Here is a 19,795-nt window from a genome sequence, read left to right on the forward strand (position 1 = left end):
AACTGCCCATCTTGCCCTTCCCTTATGCACAGCCACCCCGTTGTCATATCTACTGTTACACTTCCTCTCTAGGTGTCACTTTTGCAGCCTGGCCTTTCCCCGAACCCCAAAAACTTGGCCCAGGGTTCTGGTTTCCCCCAAATTTGGGCAAGGAGAATCCATGCTGTTTCTCCTTCCCTTTTCCTGCGAAGGTCTGGCCTGTTCTTCCTCCACTAGCCAGGACCCAGGGCTCGGGGCTGCTCCAGCCTCCCTGCACCCTCCTGCCTGGGTGCCTTGCTTCTCTCCCTGCTCTCCAGATCCTCTCCACACAAACTCTGTCCTCACCTTCAGCAAAAACAGCAACCTGGAGCCACGGCGGGAGGGGACACACAGTTGGGGTACACATGGGTAGCATGGTCATGGGAGCAACTGTGATCACAGAAACCACAGGCCAAACTCTGCCTGAAGAAGCCCCAGGAGGCCCTCAAAGCTCTACTAGGCTCCCACTTCCCTCATCCTGGACAGGAAGATGGCTGCAGGTGGCCAGTGGGCACTAGGCCAGATCACAAAGTACCCTTTGTCCATTATTTCAGACAGTCCTCACACGATAATCCTGGGAGGGGGAAAGAGCAGGTATCACTGAGCCCATTTTCCAGAGGAAAAAGTCAGAGGTCAATTGTTTTTTCCTAAACCCATAAGGGAAGTTAAGTGTCAGGGCCAGGCCCCAAACTCAGGTCACGTGCCCCTAAGGCCAGAGCTCTTTCCAGCCCCAGGTCCTTCTCCCATGGCAGCAAAGAGGACAAAGGAGAACTCACAGGAGACACAGGGGCCTTTATTAGGGTCTGGCAGATGTAGTGGAGATGGAGGTGAAATCCCAGGCCTGCGCCTAGGAAAAGGCAGAGGAGAGGCAGAGGGCCCTGGGAGCAGAGCCCAGCCATCCCTCCTCCACCTGGCAAGCCCTCCCCCATCCCAGGTTCCTCACTCCAGCTTCCCCGACTCTAGGAACAAAGAGCACCAAGAACTGCCAAGTAGGACCCTCCAGGGTCACAGCCTGGAGCAGAGTGCGGGATGCAGCCTGCCCTCTCCCCAGCATGGGAGATCAGGGGAGCTCAACGTCTCCCTCTCCGCCAGGATGAAGTGGGGAAGCTCCTTCTCTGTCCCCCAGAACAGAACAAACTCTTGTTCTCTGTGATGGGGGAGAGGGAGTGGGGCTTGGCCTCTAAGCAGGACCTAGGAAGAGGCCAGAGGTGGAGTCCCCGGAGGAGTTTCCTAGACACCACCTTCACACTCGCAGTGTCTCCACTTTCCCTTCCCATCAACTCTGGGGAGCAGCTCAGAGTCTGGGCTGGAGTGACTGATGGGCAGAGGGGATCTGCTCCAAAGACATCTGTGGGTTTCAGAGTGGGAGTTTCCCTGACACCAAATTCAGCTCTATGTACACAGGGCAGCACCCCCGGCAGCAGGGGAGCAGCTGCTAGGGGCTAGTAAGAGTAGCCACCCTTGGGGCCAAAGGGCTGGGCGGGGCCAGCCAGCTCTGGGAGGTAGGCGGGGCTCTCGTCCAAGTGGGACAAAGGGACTGTGTCCTCCTCACTGACGGGCCGGTCAAACTCAGCCTTGAGAGTTGGACGCTGATTGTCCGGGAAGGCCAGAGAGAAGAGGGCCTCGGGCTCGCACACAAACTTATACACGTAACGCTCGCCAGCCACCTGTGGGAAAAGAGGGCTGGGTCAGTGTTGGGGTGGGGAGAGCAGCCCTCCTACAGATGCCCGGGGCACATTTCTCCTCCAGCTGGTTCTTCTAAGAAGCTCCTGTTCTCTAATCTCAACCTCTCCATGCTTTAGGCTTTTCCATTACTATTTATGTGTATCACTGTTTTGGGAGAGGGAAATCTTGGGATTGTCCACAGTTTGACTTCTCTGACTGGTTCACTGTCTGGTCCTTCAAACTTGCGAGAATGCTCTCCTGCCCCCATCACCTTCCCACCTCCACTGCCCCCCAGCCCCTTGTCCTTGGACCCCTAATCCCGACCTTCTGCATGATGCCTTTCTCGTAGTAGTACCGGAGTGAGCGGCTCAGTTTGTCGTAATTCATGGCTGGCCGGTTCTTCTGGATGCCCCAGAGCCTGGCGACCTGGGGACAGGAGACAGAGTTTGGGGATGGCGATGGCAGCTCAGTGGAGGAAATAATGGGGCGCAGGTCAGAAAGAGTACTTGAGATTCTTGGTGCAAATGCTCAGCTGGCCCTGCAGCTAAGCCCCAGCCCACAGACCCTGGTTTGGCAGGAATTCAGGTTAAATAAAGCAACGGTGCTGGTGAAGGCACATGCCACCAGTTCCCAGGTCCTCTCGTCTCCAGGCCTCAAAGTCGTTGGGAGGAGGGGTGGGGACATCTGAGAGGCCCACCTCCTCAGGCTCAATTAGTTTGAACTCCATCCCCCGGCCGGTCCAGGCAATGAAGTGGGCATTTGTCGGGTCATCCAGCAGGGCCACCAGAAACTGCCACAGCTGCAAGGCACCCCGGCGCTGGTAGGGCGGCCCCTCTCTGAAGGCTCCCACCCCTTCCTGCTTGATGTCTCCTGGGGAACACAGGAAACAGGCGGTGGAGGGCTTGTGCCCTCTGGTCCCCCAAGCAACCCGGTCCCCTCTCCCCAGGGGTCTCTCCAGGCCCTTTCTCATGAAATGTGATGTGATTCCTGGGGGACACAGAGGGCATGAAAGGTCACTTCTCTGACCTTCAAATTTCTCAGGGACGACGCAGACATCATCTGGGAATGGTCGCAGAGGTTTCTCATAGCCATAGCCTTGAGGAGGAAGTTGCAGGGATCACTCAGATCTGGGGGTTCACTGATACGAGACCCCAGAGAGTCCAGAGGGACTCCTGGCCAGGAGCCCCTCCCCCAAGGCACGACTCCCTCCTCCAAACTTGGAGGGCTTGGCAGGGGAGGTAGGAGGCTGCCTTACCCATGGTCCCGTCACCTGGAGAGGGCCCGGAGAAACCCTCTGCGTGAAGGTACATTGAAGCATACCCAGGGACGTCTGGCGGGGGGGAAGAAAGAAAAAAGGGCGATGTTATAGGTAGCTGGGGTAGGGGCGGCAGTCCTGCACACATTCAAGAACTTCTTCTGCCAGCCTGCCTTCCGGTTCTTTTCCAAGAGGCCTGCCTACCACCAAATCCTAGGGGAAGTTCCCCCCAGAGGGAGTGAGAAGCCGGAAGCCCTCAACTTGAGGGCGGGGCCAGAGGGCCTGGATGGCAGCAGCTGGGGCTGGGCAAAGCTGCTCCACAAGGCCCAGGATTCCAGGGAGCAGCTGTTTCCTGTGAGTTTATGGGGAGGAGGAGGGTAGAGATGAACCTCCGGGGAAAGGGTTCAATGTCCCAGCCTAAGATTCCCTTGGAATGGGCTGACGTCCGGTCAGCAGGGCAGGTTCCAGCCCAGTGCGGGTGTGAGGGAGGGAGGGAGAGAGGGAGGAAAGGAGTGGGGGTGGGGCGGGGGGAGAGAGAGAACACGCATGCATCTATTTGTGGAAGAGGCAGTGGGCACACGGGGCTGTGTGTTTTCAGGTCTGACAGCAGACAGTCCACTCCATTTCATTCCATTCCACGGAACTGACACCTCCCCACCCCACCTGGAGGCGGCCCCGGTGCAAAGCCAGCCCTTCAAGTGCCAGCCCCTTCCCGCCCTACCCCCACCACTCCCACCTATGAATGAGATGGTGAAACCCGACACCTCCGGGAGGAGGCGGGAGGGTGGGCTCATTCATGCCTCCATTTTGTGAATGGAATTCCTGACTCCATTCAGAGAAAGCTGAAGGGGGAGGGGCAGGAGTTCAAGGGCATGTAACACGATCTCCTCCGGTCTACATCCTTTGAAGGTCGGCGGCAAGAGCGTCTCCCTCCTCCTTCCTCCATCTCACTGCCGGGCACGGCTCAGGCTTAGGGCCCGGGCTTGAGGAGAGGTGGGTGCACCCTTCTGGTTCTTGCTGGGGCAGCCTGGAGGATTTGGGGCTCACCCCCCTGCCCCGAAAAGACTGGGCACCAGGAATAGAGAAATTCAAAAGCTCTGGCCAGCTCTGAGCCTACCCTAATCTCTGAATTTATTTTTTCTAATGCAAGTTTACAGATAAACTCAAATTTGGAGCTGGTAGCAATGTTAACAGGAGACAAGGTTTTCTGGGCCTTTCCTGGGCGCATGGGGTTTTGAGCTGTAGCTGTTTTTGAACACAGCAGCTGAGTGCATCTCACTCCTGTCAACAGCCAGGTGGAACTAGAATTTAAAGCAGTCCCTACTTCCGGTCTGGCCAGGATGGCGGGTCCTTCCAACCTGGAGGCTCGGAACAGGATGTGAAAACCACATGTGAACCCCACCTTCCAACTGGGAACTGTGAACCTGGCTAGTTTCAAGTTCATGTTTCTCCTCATTAAAATCCCTTTGTATTTTTATGCTTCTGTGGGGACAGGGACCAATGACACGTCCTATTCATCTTTGTGTCCTCCAACTGCACACACTCATGGTCCTGGCACAGTACTTAAATCTCAATAGGTAATTAAACCCCCAAGCACCTGCTACATAGAAATAGGAAGAAATGCCTTAACTTTCCTATCAAGTCACAAGCTACCTGAGGGCAAGGACCTGCACATGTCACTTATCTCTTATCTGAATATAAGTTTGCTGATTGAAAAGTGACAGTTCTTTTGAATCTATGAAAAGAAGTGGTAGGTGGGTGGGTTGAATGTATGAACTGGTAAATGGATGGGAAGGTAAAAAAAACTTGTGGGGAGACATTCTAGGTTTAATGGAACTGATCACATGCCACCCCACCCAGCAATCCCACCAAAACCCCTCCATCTCCTTCCCGGGAGCATCTCTTACCTGAGTCGTAGGAGAAGTCCACCTGCTCCTGTTTGATCACTACCCCCGCCCCTGGGTACCTGTGCCCATTGATTCCACCCTGGCCCACTGCCGGCTGGCCGGGCTGGCCGGCCTGTTCATACAGGGGGTCAAGGTATTCCCGCTTGAAGCTCTGCTGGGGGTAGGGTGGGCAGGGCTCCGACAGCTGGTGTTGGTAGGGGGCTGGGAGAGGTTCCCGGCCCCCTCCCTGAGAGGGTGTGAAGGAGTGGCAGATATCCAGGGGCTGCTGGAAGACAGAGCTGGATGTGGTTGGATGGAGAAGGAAGAAAAGAGAATATTAAACGAAGCCCTCCTTGTGCCTCCTGCTCCCAGAGCTCACAGAGTGGGCTCCGGGGGGGCGGGGATGGGGGGGATGTCAATATCCCTTCCTCCCTACCTCCCCCCATGCCAGGTTTCTTAAGGGCAGCGAAGAACACTCAGGGATTGAGAAAAAACTGGTGAGACCTGGTTCTCCTTGTCACCTTACCTATGCTCCCCGAGGTACCCATGGCCAGGGTGGGGCTGGGAGGTCCCAGAAGATCTCAGGAAACTCCGTTGTTCTGCCCGGGGAAAGGGTTGCAGGGGCGACTGTCCGGGGGCACCAGGGGCGGGGGACTTGATGACGATTTGTCTAGGGGGGTCATAGGCACTGGAGGTGAGGGGGAGACAGGGGTGAGGGGGCAGAGAAGCTGGGCGAGCATCTCTGAACGCTTCACTCCCTGGGAAGTCAGGTCACAGGGATTATGGGAGAAGAGTAGAGGGTGCCGGGAAAGGAACAGCATGAGCCAGACTCAGCCCCAAATGAACTTTTTCTTCTCCTTTCTTAATCCTGAAGCTGGGTGTAATCTTTAGAACACCTCTCCCCAGCCCAGAGCAGCTGGGCTGGGTCAGACAGCAGCTTCTCCAGTGGAAACACCCTGCCTGGGTCTTAACACACATCCCTTGAACCCGCTGCTGCATTTTTCATCCTAACTACTCAGGAAATCCTGAGCTACATTACTGCATTACAGGAGCTCGGAAATCCTTTCTGTGTCTAACCTGCATCTCAACTGCTGCCATTGCTCACAGGTGCCCACCCCCACCCTCCATCCAACCCTTCCCCAGGGCGGGGCTGGGGCTCACCTGGAATAAAGGCACTGCTCGCCATGATGGTAGGAGAGGGACGGCTTCCTGCTGCAGGGCAGGGCCCGCTCTGTGCGGGGACTCTGGGGTTCCTTCTTGATCCTGGTCGTGGGGCTGTGGAAAGCTACTGTGGGGGTCGGGAGAGGCACAGCAAGGCCAGAGAGTGTCACAGGAGAGGCAGGAAGAGCTTCGGACACCTTCTGCTCTTTAAGGACCAGCTGGATGCCAGTACAGCCTCATCCCCCTTCTCTGGATCTCCGTTGTCAGACACTTCTAAGAACAGTTGGCTATTTACATTACGTGTAGCTTTATACCTCAGGCTAATGTCCCATAGGAACCAAAGAAACTGTCTGAAGTTCAACATTTAACGCAATCCCCCCACCCCCCAAACACCTTTCTAGGGGTGAGCACCTCCAACGAAAGGCTCTGGTTTTCCTGACTGCCCTGCAAAATTCCAAGGGAGAAAAATGTTTTCTTCTTTGGGGCTGTGAAGAAGCTTTCTTTTTCTGGTTAAGGTTGGATATTAGCCCACTTGCCTGTCAGCTGACTAGCATCATACACATGCTCCTAATTATCTGGGAAGAACATTGGCCTTTCCTGTGGCCCCTGCTGGGTTCGCCAACTCCAGCCACCAGGCTGAGCAGCAGAGTTGGTTCCGAGGCAGTGAATGTGAGAGAGTCAAAACCTGCAATCGACGGTTCTGTTGTCGATCATTTGTGCCCTGTTTTCATCTCACTGAAGATAGTTGAGAGCAAAGTATCCGACATTAAAGCAGGGTTTCTCAACAGTAGCACTAGTGACATTTGGGCCAGATAATTCCTTGTCATGGGGGCTATCCTGAGCATTGTAGGATGTTAGCGGCATCCCTGGCCTCTACCCACTAGATGCCAATAGCACCCCACCCTCAGCTGTGACAACCCCAAATGTCAACTAACATTGCCACGTGTCTCCTGGGGGACAAAATCGCCCCCAGTTGCATGAAAGTAACTTAGAATGGTAGAACTGGACCCTGCTGCACGGGTCCAAGCCCCTCGTTTCAGAAATAAGGAAATGGAGGATCACAGAGATGAAATGTCTGCTCCAAGGTCACACAGCTAGGATGGACAAGCCCCGATTTGAAGCAAGGTCTTCATCTCCCAGTTATTGCTTGGTCTTTGGGTCCAAACCCAAGAATGGGGAGCCCTGCCCTTCACCCTCTTCTAGAGGACAGAACAAGTTGATCTTTTGGGATTCTCTATCCCTATGACTCATTTCCTGCCCTCCCCTACTCCCCATTCCCTCTACCCAGGGCCCTCTACTCACAGTTTTCTGAATGGAAATCAGGAACAAACTGCTCATCACTGTCCGGTACCTGAGCTGCAGAGAGAGGCCAGAGGTGAGTCTGGGGTGGGGGCCCCGGATGGCAGCCCCTGGCAGACACCATTATTGCAGCCCTGCAGATTAGCACCAGCCCGAAGCAGGGAAACAGCTTTCCTAGGACTGAAGGCAACTCCACCCCAGGTCCTAGCGACCTCCATCTCTGGGTTCCATTAACACCCTGGAGGGAAGGCTGCAAGTTCTCAGAACCCGTCTGAGCAGATTCCAGAGTTTTGTCCTAGAGGCTTTGTGTTTTTTTCCCTCCACTTTTATGAGTGAAGACAGCCCTGCGCCTCAGTTTACAAAGCTCCCTCAAAGCTCCCAGCAGAGCCACATCTGGGGTGCGCGGGCACTGTAAGGAGTGAGATTCTGTGGACTTAGAATCACATGGGAAGATTCTGAATCTGGGCTGGACCCAGGAATCTGCCTTTTATAGAACCTCCCGGGTGAAAGGTAGAAATCTAGAGCCTGGTAAAGGAGATGGAAGGGAAGAAGGAGAATGGTTCAGGAGAGGTGGTAAGAGGATGACAATGGGAGAGGAGGCTGGGGACACTGGCAGGTCAGGTGCCTTATCGCTCTGATGGGCAACTAGGAGAGAGAGAAGGGTTCCCAAGCTTGGAGCTCTGAGGAGCACTCCCAGGGTGCCAGCGTGGGTAGAGTTGAGTTTGGGGATTAGGCAGGAAAACTAAAATAGAACAACAGCTCATCCATGGCCTCCAGACTGGATATCCGGGCTTTGATTTCTAGTTCTTATCCTGGGCTCACTAACTCCTTCAGGTGGGTTACAGCTCAGCACCTCTCCTGACCCCAGAGTCTTTGCCCACTTTTTGCCCCTCTCTCAGGAATAAATAGATCACAGTAGGAAGGGGGAGGGTAGACACCGAGAGGGACTTCCTATCAATCTGGGAAGAGACTGGCTTGAAGATGAAGCAATGGAGAGGGGTCTTTTGTTCCCTGGAGACTGCTCTCAGATTGGACAATAGGAAAACTCATGGATAAAATGACCGGAGAGTGGAGAATGGCTGGTAAGGGTGTGGGATACAAGGAGATGGCTGGAGATCACGGCCACTCGTCCTAGTCTATACAGGACACACCCCAGTCTCTATGGCTTCCCTCCTGGGCCAAGGCTCCATCATTTCTTCCTTGGATTTCAGCCACGCCATGTTATCAGAACTCCCAACATCTACTCTCCCCAAAACTGTCAGAGGGATCTTTTTACAACAGAAATCCGATCACTTCTCTCCCTTGCTTAAAGCATGAACCCCAAGCTCTTGCCCTTGGCCTCTGTGGCGCCCAAGTTTCTGGCTCTTGCTTACCTCTCTCACCTGCCCCTCCTTGCCTGTTACTCTCCAGAGCTCTGGTCTCCTTTTGGGTCCTCAAACTTGACCAGCTTGAACCCTCTTCCCCACATCTTTGCCTGTTTTTTTCTGGCCTTTGAAGTGTTAGCTCACCTTGCTATCTCAGAGGCTTTCTCTGACCACCCAAATCAAAGTGGTCCCTCCTGGCTCTCGATCGCATCCCTGTTTTATTTTTTCCCTAGCACATATGACTACCTGAACTTATTAATTTATGCACATGTAACTTATGTGTAATTTATTGTCCATCTCCTCTACCAGAAAGTTAACCTTGCTGAGGGCAGGGGCTTTGTCTGTCTTATTTGTCTGACTCCCCAGCACCCCTCAAACAAGGTCTCGTTCAGAAGAGACACTCAATGCATTATTTGTCAACTATATGAATAAACTACAATGACGCCTTGTCCTCAGGCCGGTGAGAGCCAGCAACATGGGCCTGGGAGCAAGAACTGAAGAGATCCTAACCAATCAGCCCTTCCCTCCCCTTTAGGGCTCCCCCTCTCCACCACCAGGTAACATTAGAGGCAGGTCCCCTGAAAAGCACATCTCACGAGGGATGCTTTAGGCTGTGATCAATCGCTTGGCAAGTGGGTTCTTCACCAACTCACTTTAAATATCAGAGGTGTCAAGTGCTTTAAAATACACATTTATGCGGGGTGGGGGGGGAGGGATAAATTGAGAGCATGGAATTAACAGACGTACACTACCATATATAAAATAAACAAGGATTTACGGTATAGCACAGGGAACTATATTCAATATCTTGTAATAAACTATAATGGAAAGGAATAAAAAAAGAATATAGGTATACACATATATACATGTATAACCAAATCACTTTGCTGCACACCTGAAACTAACACAATATTGTACATCAACGATACTTCAGTAAAAAAATAAATTAAATAAAATAAAATATACGTTTGTAGGTAGGTGACTTCCTGACAGAGGGAACCCAATGGCTGAGGGGTTTAAGAATCAGGAACCACTAGCAGCTAAAGAACTTATGAAAGAAAAGTAAGCACAGAACCATCCTAAAGTGATCAGATAGATCACCAGGGCATGAAATCCCGTGGCAAAAACAAATCAACCAAAAAACCACACAGCACATCTTTTCAGGAGCGCGACTAGGGCACAAAGGCAACCATTCCCAAACTGGGCCCAGTCAAGAATCCTGGGGCATTGTTAACAACGGATTCCCAGTCCCCTCCTCTGGAGAGTCTCATTCCACAGGCCCGGGGTGGGGGCCAGGCATCGGTATTTTAACGCATGCCCCTGGTAGCTCTTAAGAAGAGGCAGGTTTGGAAAACTGGATAAAGGGAAGGATGCAAAACCTGCTCAGCTGCCCAGGGGTGCAAGGCCCAAGCCCATCCCTGCTGTGCCCTCTGGCCCGCCCACAGGCAAGACCCCCAGAGTGGCAGGAGGGGGGTGATAAGAGCAAGATGGACAATATCTCCCTCCCTGCCCATCCCTGCTGTGCCCTCTGGCCCACCCACAGGCAAGACCCCCAGAGTGGCAGGAGGGGGGTGATAAGAGCAAGATGGACAATGTCTCCCTCCCTGCCCATCCCTGCTGTGCCCTCTGGCCCACCCACAGGCAAGACCCCCAGAGTGGCAGGAGGGGGGTGATAAGAGCAAGATGGACAATATCTCCCTCCCTGCCCATCCCTGCTGTGCCCTCTGGCCCACCCACAGACAAGACCCCCAGAGTGGCAGGAGGGGGGGTGATAAGAGCAAGATGGACAATATTTCCCTCCCTGCCCATCCCTGCTGTGCCCTCTGGCCCGCCCACAGGCAAGACCCCCAGAGTGGCAGGAGGGGGGTGATAAGAGCAAGATGGACAATATCTCCCTCCCTGCCCATCCCTGCTGTGCCCTCTGGCCCACCCACAGACAAGACCCCCAGAGTGGCAGGAGGGGGGTGATAAGAGCAAGATGGACAATATTTCCCTCCCTGCCCATCCCTGCTGTGCCCTCTGGCCCGCCCACAGGCAAGACCCCCAGAGTGGCAGGAGGGGGGTGATAAGAGCAAGATGGACAATATCTCCCTCCCTGCCCATCCCTGCTGTGCCCTCTGGCCCACCCACAGACAAGACCCCCAGAGTGGCAGGAGGGGGGTGATAAGAGCAAGATGGACAATATTTCCCTCCCTGCCCATCCCTGCTGTGCCCTCTGGCCCGCCCACAGGCAAGACCCCCAGAGTGGCAGGAGGGGGGTGATAAGAGCAAGATGGACAATATCTCCCTCCCTGCCCATCCCTGCTGTGCCCTCTGGCCCACCCACAGACAAGACCCCCAGAGTGGCAGGAGGGGGGTGATAAGAGCAAGATGGACAATATCTCCCTCCCTGCCCATCCCTGCTGTGCCCTCTGGCCCACCCACAGACAAGACCCCCAGAGTGGCAGGAGGGGGGTGATAAGAGCAAGATGGACAATATTTCCCTCCCTGCCACCTGGGCAAGGAGGGTTCCAAGGGTGGAGGAGGTGCAGAACACGGGGGAGGCTGACGCACATAGGTCTGCTTCTGGGGCTACGTTAACTGCCGGTTTCCACGGAGGTAACGGGCTGGGGGCATCTCCTGCTGGCGTCACAGACCAGGTCACGTGACGCTAGAGAGCCCTGGGGTCATCTTGTCCTTCCTCTTGCCTCAGGCCTGAAGGTTGGACCAGAACCCCCAGTCCCCCCAGCAGTCCCAGAGGAGCCCCCCCCGCCCCAGCACACTGACCACACCTCAAAAGAGGTGGCACTATCTTCATCCCAGGGCCATGAGAAAGCAGCCCAGGCAAGAAGGGGCTGTGGTGGGAACCCCAGTCCCTGCCTGGCCCCTCTCCGGAACACCGGCTTCTCCCAAAGGGGCAGGACAGGGCTTCAGTCGCACAGAGGATGGGAATAGGAACAGTAACGTGGAGCCTCTCATTCCTGGACAGCAGGAGAATTTCTAATACTGTGTTTGGTCTTGAGTGTCAGCCGCTCTGTATTTGTTGAGCTGGCTGAGCTCTGGCTGCCAAGCCAGTGTGCCAGGGTCTGCCCTCAACTCCATCCTGGCACTAAGGTGGAGTTCACCTGCCTGGGGACATGGCAGATAATTAAGGAGGGGACGGGAAATGTGCCAAGCCAGCACGATACCCAGAAAGAGAGAATTTTAGGGAACATCCCTCCAGTGGGGGGCGGGAGTCAGTAGAAGAGAAGGGGCTTAGGGGCCTCCCAAGCTGGGCTCCAGGAGAGCTGGGAGGTGAAAACCACCAAGTAGCTAAGCCCACCCCAGGCAAACCACCCACCTATATGATACATGCCCCATCACCTTCTCCCCCTCCTAGCGTACAATTACAGGGTGAAGGGGTCCTTAAGGAGCCCCGGGGGAAGGGGGGCCATTCCCCGGAGCTTCTGCTCCATTGTATCACCACTGGCCTCATCTCTCACCCTTACCCCGCCCCCACCCTGGCAGTGTGCTGGAAGGAACCAGTTCTCTATCTATGGAGGGGACATTTGTCCCCAAGAGCCTTCTGGAAGGGGAGGAGACAGAAAGATGTAGAAGGAGGCATTGTAGCTAGGAAAGACTGGGAGAGGGGATTAACCCCATATCGCCCCACAGACAGACTGCAGCACCAGCGCGCACACACGCAGGTTCACACACCCTGATGCCTCTTACTTCACGCCAGCACACGGATGAAACACATCCTCTCTGCATACCCTTCCCACACAGGTTCTCTTTTTGGACTTAAAAATACGATGAGGGAAAACCAAGGGGCAAGGGAGCTGAAGACCTTGGAGGAAGATTTGGGAGCAATGATTCTTATGGCAAGGGGAGCACAGACCCACCCCTTTGAGAATCTCGTAAAAGCTACGGATCATTCTCTTCCTAGAAAAATTCACATTCCTTTGTGTAGGGTGTACCCCCAACAATTTTATACACATATCAGAGGGCGCAAGGACCCCTGCCACCTATCCACAGAGCTTTTGGGAATCCACGGACTCATACAAAGGACATACATGACCCAGAGTCAATGTTCCTTACCGCCAAAGAGACCAACATCATTGTCTCTGGGGGTTCCTGTGGGTTCCCAACAAGCCCGGAAAGGAACCCTCGTCCAGAAGCGGCACATCTTTAACCATAGCCAGACACAGCCTGGGCTCAGCCTGTCTGAGCCTGAGTTTCCCTGTAGTAGCCTGATTATTTCTCTAGCAACTGAGCAGACCCCAGGCACCCCGAAAACAGACACACCTTCTTAGTCTCACTTCACCCCCACCCTCTCCATCTAGAAAACCTCCAACCCAAAGATGTCTGAGCTGCCTCGACAGAGCCCCCCTCCCCCTCCCCCTCAATGTTGCACGGACACCAGACGCCGCACCCAGAACGCCTCCGCCAGCATCCAGCCGGGTGTCCCCCGAAATCTTCACAGCCTCACCCACACTTCAAGGACCCACTGCGTCTCTCCACATTGGGGCTTTAGGGGGAAATCAAGCTGAGGGAGGATGGGCTCTGGCCTCCAGTCCCACGCGCCCCACCACTGGCAAGTTTCCAAAGGAGCTAGTCCCTCCCTGCCACCCCAAAACTCCCTCTGGGCTGCAGGGTCACTGACCTGGTGGGAAGAGGCAGGAGAGGAGGCTGGGGCGCTGCTGGGATGGTGCAGGGGGACAGGGCCCCGGCAGCTGCATCTGTCTCCGCAGAGAGAGCGAGAAGGAGCGATCGGCCTCAGCATCCCCCCCTCACGCCTGGCCATCCATCGCCAGCTGGGAACCTGAGCTGCTCCCTCAGAAGGAAGGACAGGGAACCAAGGAGACCCCAGCGGCCCCCCCCCCCACCTCCGTCTTGCGATCCCCACCCCCACCTCCCCACCCACTGGATTTAAATGTACAGGGACTTCCAGGGCAGCAGCAGGAAGCACACACACTGGCTGTCACACTGACACATGCGGATAGACACAAGTACAATTTCTAGACCCCCACCGCCAAGGGGTGGGGCTTCCAAGGTTGAGAGCAGATGAGAACGTTTTCCTCCCCTTCCCATTCCAAACCCAGCTGCTTCCAAAATGCCACCCTCTGAGCCTACCCCTAGATCACAGCCCCGGGAGCTGCCCACCTGGGGAGCCTAGGGACCCTCAGCTGACAGACGAGGAGCCTGGCAAGCCAGACAGAAATCGGGCTTTGGGAAAGGAAGTCTTTGAGAGACGGTGGAAACCGACACCGCTGCGTCCTTCAGCTCCAGCCTAGCTCCGAAACCTCGAGTGGAAGATGGGAGGACTGGGCATAGCTCTGCATGTAACTCGCAGCTGGGCACACAGGGCTTGCAGAATCGGGGAAGACAAGACGTGCACAATCTCCCCCAGAACCCCCAGATCCCTCCAGCACCCACGAGGCCGTTCAGCCTCGAATTCCACAAAATGTCTTGAGCGCTTGCTCTATGCTAAACAGTCAGTCTGTTAGCGTACATATTTTGGGGACACCACAGTCGTCAAGACAGATCTAGTCTCACCTAGTCAGGGGTCTTTCTCTTCTACCCCAAGGTTTTAAAGATCGCTCTAGAGGAGCTGGGTTTGAGTTTAAAAAAATCGTCAAAGGTGGAGGGAAGGGGAGATCCCAAAGAAGAGAAAAGCCCTCAAGAAGGGGTTCCTAGTGCTGTAGTTTCTTGGTTTTCAGTGTTACACTGAAGGGACCCTCAGATGGGGGTGTTAACCCTTCCCTCTCAGAGACTGCCTAAACACCATAAGCCTCCTACCTGCAGCCCCACCGGCAACACCCTCAGGCCCCACCCAAACACACCAAGGAATCCAACCAGGAGACCCCCCCCATCCCGGAACACACCTCGCTACCCAGAGGAGGTCTCGCTATTGACCCCACCCCTCCAGCTCAGAGCGCACCCCACCCCCGCCCCCAGCAAACTGGAGGGGCAATTTGCCTGGGGAGTGAGGTAGTCAAGAGGGAAGGAGGCGGGAGGATCAGTTGCCATTAGAATTACAATCAAGGCTGTTTGAGGAAGAAGCCCTGGGCTGCTTTGCCAAAGTGAGGCAAAAAAGAATTATTTAAACTTTTGCAGTTCTTCTGGCTCAAACAGTAAATTGTTTGGCGCTGCGGGCTGGGAAGAAGAGAAACCAAGGGTGTAACAATGAATGTTTTGGCAATTCCAGAAAGGAAGTAACAAATGAATCTCTACTTCTCCTCCTCCAGTTTCTTAAACTCCCGACTCCCGCAACACCCCAACCTACACCTCGGCCTGGCGGCTGGTGCCAAACAAACTTTGCAAATGAAAATTTCAACCAGGAAAACGGGCCTGGGGCCAAGTTCCATTCAAATAGGCAAATACCCCACACAATGGTCTGATTCATCCGCAGGCCTAGTTACACAAGCCTGGCTCAGGGCAGAGAAAATAAATATCAATATAAGTAACCACGCTGGGAGCTGGAAAGAGTGGAGATGCAGGGGACGTGGGGAAGGGGCCTCGCAGAGGCCCTTGAGGGTGAGGAGAGAGGAAGCGGGCTAGGCTGGAATAGTAGGGGTAGAGAGCATCCCCCACCCCAATAATAGTAAAGGTCACAAAACCACTCACCTTCAGCAAGCCACGTCTCCTGGAAGTGACTTAGATCCTGGAATAGATCTGAGGGGTGAATAATGGAATTGGAGAAGGTGAGCTGGAGGTGCTCGTGAGAGAGCGGGAGCCCTAGCGAGCCGGATGACCTCCCCCTTGGGGGTACTGGCGGATAATGACCAGAGTCCCTTGGAGGGCGAGTCCTTTTGGGAAAAGGGCGGGGGCTCCAGGGTCAGCCCTCGGGGTGTGTGAGGTGGGGAGGGTAGCGGTTTGTCGCTCTGTCTCTTTACCTTCGGAGTCGGGGGGCGGCAGGGAGCCCGGGTCCATGAGCTTCCCCTGCGGGACCATCAGCGCTTCGCGCAAGCTCCCATTTCCGGGAGATTTCTGCGGAGAAGGGGAAGAATGCCCCCGAGTCACCCTGAGGCCGCCTGGTCTGGGGGGCGGGGCTGGGGTCCCGGGGTGACTCCGGGGCGGGCAGCCCTGGACCCCGTTGGGGCCGCTGGGTGGGTAGGGGCGGGGTGCAGGGAGGGGGCGGGCGTGGAGGCCGGCGCGGCGCTCACGCTGCAGAAGGTGTAGGGCACTTGCTGGTCCAAGTATTCGCCTTTCATCCTCCGCTCCATCCGGCCGCTCCCTCCGGCCACACGGCCCGGGCCCCGCGCGGGGGCAGAGACCTGGGGGCGGGGGAGCTGCGTTTGCACACCGTCTGGGGGAAGGCAGCGAGGTGGGGGTGGGGAAGGGCGACCGGGAGGGGCAGTCGCGAGGCTCTGGGTCCGACGGCAAAACTTCTCCGACTCACTTAGGCGATGGGGAGGTTTCCGCCTGCCGAGCCTAGCGTCGCCACCACTCCCCTCCCGCCAAAGGAGGTCCCACCTGCTCCTGGGAGCCGGGCTCGCCGTTTCGGCTGCTTTCTGCAGCCCTGCTTTGCCCAGGCTCAGTTACATAAGACGTGTGTGTGTGTGTGTGTGTGTGTGTGTGTGTGTGTGTTCGCTCTCTCGCGCGTGTGCGCTGGCGCGCGGAGGAGTGGGCGAGGAGCGCACCATTCGCACACCCACAACTCTGGCGCCCCCTCCAACCCTGAATCCCAGCGTCTCCCACCCCTTGCCCTGGAATCTGCGGTGGCGGCTGTGAGAGTGTGGTGCGTGTTGGAGGCGAGGCTGGGAATCGCAGACATTCTCCCTCCCTCTCCCTCCCGCAGCCTCACCTGAGGCCCGGGCGTCTGTGCTGGAGCAGCGGGGGGTCCCGAGCATACCCCGGGACCCCACTGAGGGCCGTGGGGCTAGGCCGGAGCGAGGCGGCCCCGGCCCCGGGTCCCCCGCGCACCGGCTTGTTTTCCGGGCGCCGCCGACAGTTGTGAGCCCGGGGGAGCCGCTGATTGGTGCATTTCCTTTGCCTCGGCCTCGGCTCTCTCTCCCCCCACCCCGTTCCCTTTGTTTCATTGACTTTTGTGAATGAAACCCCAGGGCCCGGCTCGCCCGCCAATCCCGAGACTCGCCCGGCCGAGCCGGAGGGGCGGAGTTTCCCAGCCGCGGGGGCCAATCAGAACGCAGGGGCTGGCTCCCGGCTTCATTCACCGCTTGGGCTCTCATTCATAAAAAAATAAACTCCTCGCGGCCGGAGTTCATTCATAAATAGCTGAGAGAAAACGGGGGCAGTCGAGGACCCTACGTCTCCTCTGCGGGACTCGTCTGTGGCCCTGAGGCTCGGCTAGCACCTCCGGCTGGCGTCTGCACACATCTCTGTGCATCTGCGTGTACGTGGGAGTGTGAATATATCTATGTGTGCGCCCTGGGGGGAAGCGAGCGGACTTCCATGCCCAGAGGAACAATAATAAAGAGCATTTATGAAGCGCTCTGCTTCCACGTGCTCATTTCACTCCCATAAGCTGGCGAAGGGGTTCTATTTTTTCCATTTTACAGAGACTGAAAATGAAAACTCAGAGAGGGGCAGTGGCTTTGCGGAGGTCACTCCGTCAGCGCCGCTGGGGTTTGCAGCCCGCAATCCCCTATGTTCTCCTGTACAGTCCTTTGAGGCCACAATTAAATGAATTAAAGCTATGTGACAACAACTGATACACAGTAGGCCCTCAATAAATGTAAACTGGCACGGAATCCAGACTTTTTCTCAAGGGTCTGCTCTCTACAGAGCTGTTCTGTGACCCACTTTCTATTGATTGCAGCAGAAACTAGAGGCCCGGCATGGATCTCTGAAAATGCAGTTCTCTCTCCGCCATCTTTCTTCTTATCCTGAGAACAAACACAAGGTATGAGGGAGCAAAAGCCGCAAGGGATCTGATGATCTGGGGGCAGGACTGCTGTCAGTTCTAGCCAAAAGCTACTCATAGTCTGTCACCTCATACATTTACCAATTCATTCAATAAATATTTATTGTGCCAGACACAGTGCTGGGTGCCAGGTAGGCAGCTGTGACCAAGATAGACACTTGGTGTGCTGTGCTGCTTAGGCTGGAGCCATGGAGGCACACAGGACATGACATCCCCCAGGTCTTTTTTTTTTTTTCCTGAGATAATCTGGGTCTACAGTCTATGCCCTCCTTTGAGGAGAGCCTGATTTGTTTCCTGCCTGTTTGTGATAAACACAAGAGAGTGACCAAACCTCAGGCCTGTTTTCAAAATTCATCTAATCTAACACCCCCACTTTACAGATGAGGGTGTCGAGCTTCAGAGAAGGAAATGATACATGCAAGCTCTTTCAGTTGTCAGGATCAGAGCTAGAACACCAAACCTCTAGCACCTGTTTAGGGCTCCTTTCAGGAGATCATCCTGGACAAATGAAAATAAACTTCCCTCTCTTCTCTGCCGAAATATTTAAGACTCATGCTTATTGCCTCTCTTCTCCAGGAAGCCTTCCAGAGATCCTGAATCAGTTCCGTAAAGACCCTACAACATTCTTGCCTGTATCTCTGTTGTCAAGTCTTTTTCTGCCTCGTGGTCATCCGATTGTATGGAGAGCTTTCCAGGGCCTGGAAAAGATCTCATTTGCCTCTTTAAGTCTTCCCCAGCTTACTTCAAGCTTATGAGGGTCCCAGGAAATAGTTGTTTAGTGAGTACGTACAATAAAGACCAAACTAATCGAGCTTAGCAAGGAACCCTCCCCAAGCAAGGAGAGACAAGCCCAAGCAAATCTCAGCTTTAAGCTGGATGGGACCAGTTTAGGGAGGAGCTTGTGTCTCTGAGCCAAGAGAAGTGGGGGAGGAGGAAAGGCAGCTTCCAGGAAGGCAGCTCTGATGTAGTTTCCATGACAATGAAGAAGATTCTGGTGGGTCCTGGAGAGGGCACTCCAGTCTGGGGCTCTCTTTGGGGTGCTCCTCTGGTTCTGAGTTCTTCCGTTTTTCTGGAGGCCCCCTGGCTCCCTGGAGAGTAAGTGCTTCCTTTTCATTCCTCATCCAGGGTCGTGGCTGAGGGGCCCTCCTCCTCCGGCTGTGGCTCAGCAGGCTGGCTGAGTCGCCACTGCTGTCACCTGGCCTCTGATTCAACATCCAGGCTCAGAGTGAAACAGGAGGGGAGGGGGCAGGGCACAGCCTTTAACAAAACAACATAGCCATAGGCTATGATGAAAGCTGGTTAGAACCAACTAGGTCCAAGATGGCAGAATATTTGACTTCCAGTGGACCTTGAGCCTCAGTATACGCTCATTGTAACACATCAGCGAGCTAAATGACACACCCACAGGCGCCTTGACAGTTCCAAGGCTGACCATAAAGACCAAAAAGTGGGTGGTGGCCCAATTCCTGGAAATCTCCACCCCTTCCCCAAAATAGTTGGAATAATCCTCCCACTCATTAGCCTATGAAATTACTCAGCCCATGAAAACTAACCACGCCATATTTCAAGGCCACTCTTGCCTTCTGAGATGGCCCACACTCTGTCTGTGGAGTGTGTTTCTCCCAAGGCCGCTCTTGCCTTCTGTCTGTGGAGTGTGTTTCTCTCTAAATAAATCCACTTCTTACCTATCACTTTGTCTCTCACTGAATTCTTTCTGTGATGAGACATCAAGAACGTGAGCTTCATTAAGTCCTGAGACCAGGTGTGTGATCTCAATTAAAATACTGTGGGTTCATAATTCAAAAAGAGTCATGTACCACAATGTTCATTGCAGCACTACTTACAATAGCCAGGACATGGAAGCAATCTAAGTGTCCATCGACAGATGAATGGATAAAGAAGATGTGGCACATATATACAATGGAATATTACTCAGCCATGAAAAGAAACGAAATTGAGATATTTGTAGTGAGGTGGATGGACCTAGAGTCTGTCATACAGAGTGAAGTAAGTCAGAAAGAGAAAAACAAATACCGTATGCTAACACATATATATGGAATCTGAAAAAAAAAAAAAGGGTCTGATGAACCTAGGGGCAGGGACGCAGAGGCAGAGAATAGACTTGAGGACACAGAGCGGGTAAGGGTAAGCTGGGACGAAGTGAGAGAGTAGCACTGACATATATACACTACCAGATGTAAAATAGATAGCTAGTGGGAAGCAGCTGCATCACACAGGTAGATCAGCTCGGTGCTTTGTGACCACCTAGAGGGGTGGGACAGGGAGGGTGGGAGGGAGACGT

At 54.7% G+C, this 19,795-nt stretch overlaps 1 protein-coding gene across 10 annotated transcripts; it reads right to left on the reverse strand.

Annotated features, from left to right (window-relative positions):
* Positions 1-790: 790 nt before the first annotated feature.
* Positions 791-16,625, reverse strand: ETV4 (ETS variant transcription factor 4). Of its 10 annotated transcripts, none has more exons than XM_033847915.2 (13): positions 16,414-16,624; positions 15,773-15,883; positions 15,503-15,596; positions 15,234-15,281; positions 7,288-7,341; positions 5,986-6,112; positions 5,351-5,512; positions 4,846-5,123; positions 2,939-3,013; positions 2,710-2,778; positions 2,381-2,553; positions 2,039-2,109; positions 791-1,685 (listed from the first exon to the last, which is right to left on the reverse strand). In XM_033847915.2, exons 2-13 carry the CDS (start codon positions 15,830-15,832, stop codon positions 1,454-1,456), a joined length of 1,443 nt encoding a protein of 480 aa, XP_033703806.1. In that variant the 5' UTR covers positions 15,833-15,883; positions 16,414-16,624; the 3' UTR covers positions 791-1,453. The 10 variants fall into 10 exon arrangements, with proteins under 10 accessions (XP_033703806.1, XP_033703805.1, XP_033703803.1 ...); XM_033847914.2 differs by having other exon boundaries at positions 2,008-2,109; positions 5,351-5,494; positions 16,414-16,621; XM_033847912.2 differs by having other exon boundaries at positions 2,008-2,109; positions 16,414-16,621.
* Between the last annotated feature and the right edge of the window lie 3,170 nt (positions 16,626-19,795).

Source organism: Tursiops truncatus, chromosome 20 (genome assembly GCF_011762595.2).
Source record: "Tursiops truncatus isolate mTurTru1 chromosome 20, mTurTru1.mat.Y, whole genome shotgun sequence".
In the NCBI taxonomy this organism is placed as follows: domain Eukaryota; kingdom Metazoa; phylum Chordata; class Mammalia; order Artiodactyla; family Delphinidae; genus Tursiops; species Tursiops truncatus.

Excerpts from the sequence above, each read along its gene's own strand:
- ETV4 (XM_033847912.2), bottom strand. The coding sequence starts at position 15,832 with ATGGAGCGGAGGATGAAAGGCGAATACTTGGACCAGCAAGTGCCCTAC. Across the intron at positions 3,014-4,845 it reads GGACTTCTCCTACGACTCAG|ACGTCCCTGGGTATGCTTCA; the intron begins GTAAGAGATGCT and ends CCCCCCCGCCAG. Across the intron at positions 2,554-2,709 it reads CGTCCCTGAGAAATTTGAAG|GAGACATCAAGCAGGAAGGG; the intron begins GTCAGAGAAGTG and ends TGTGTTCCCCAG.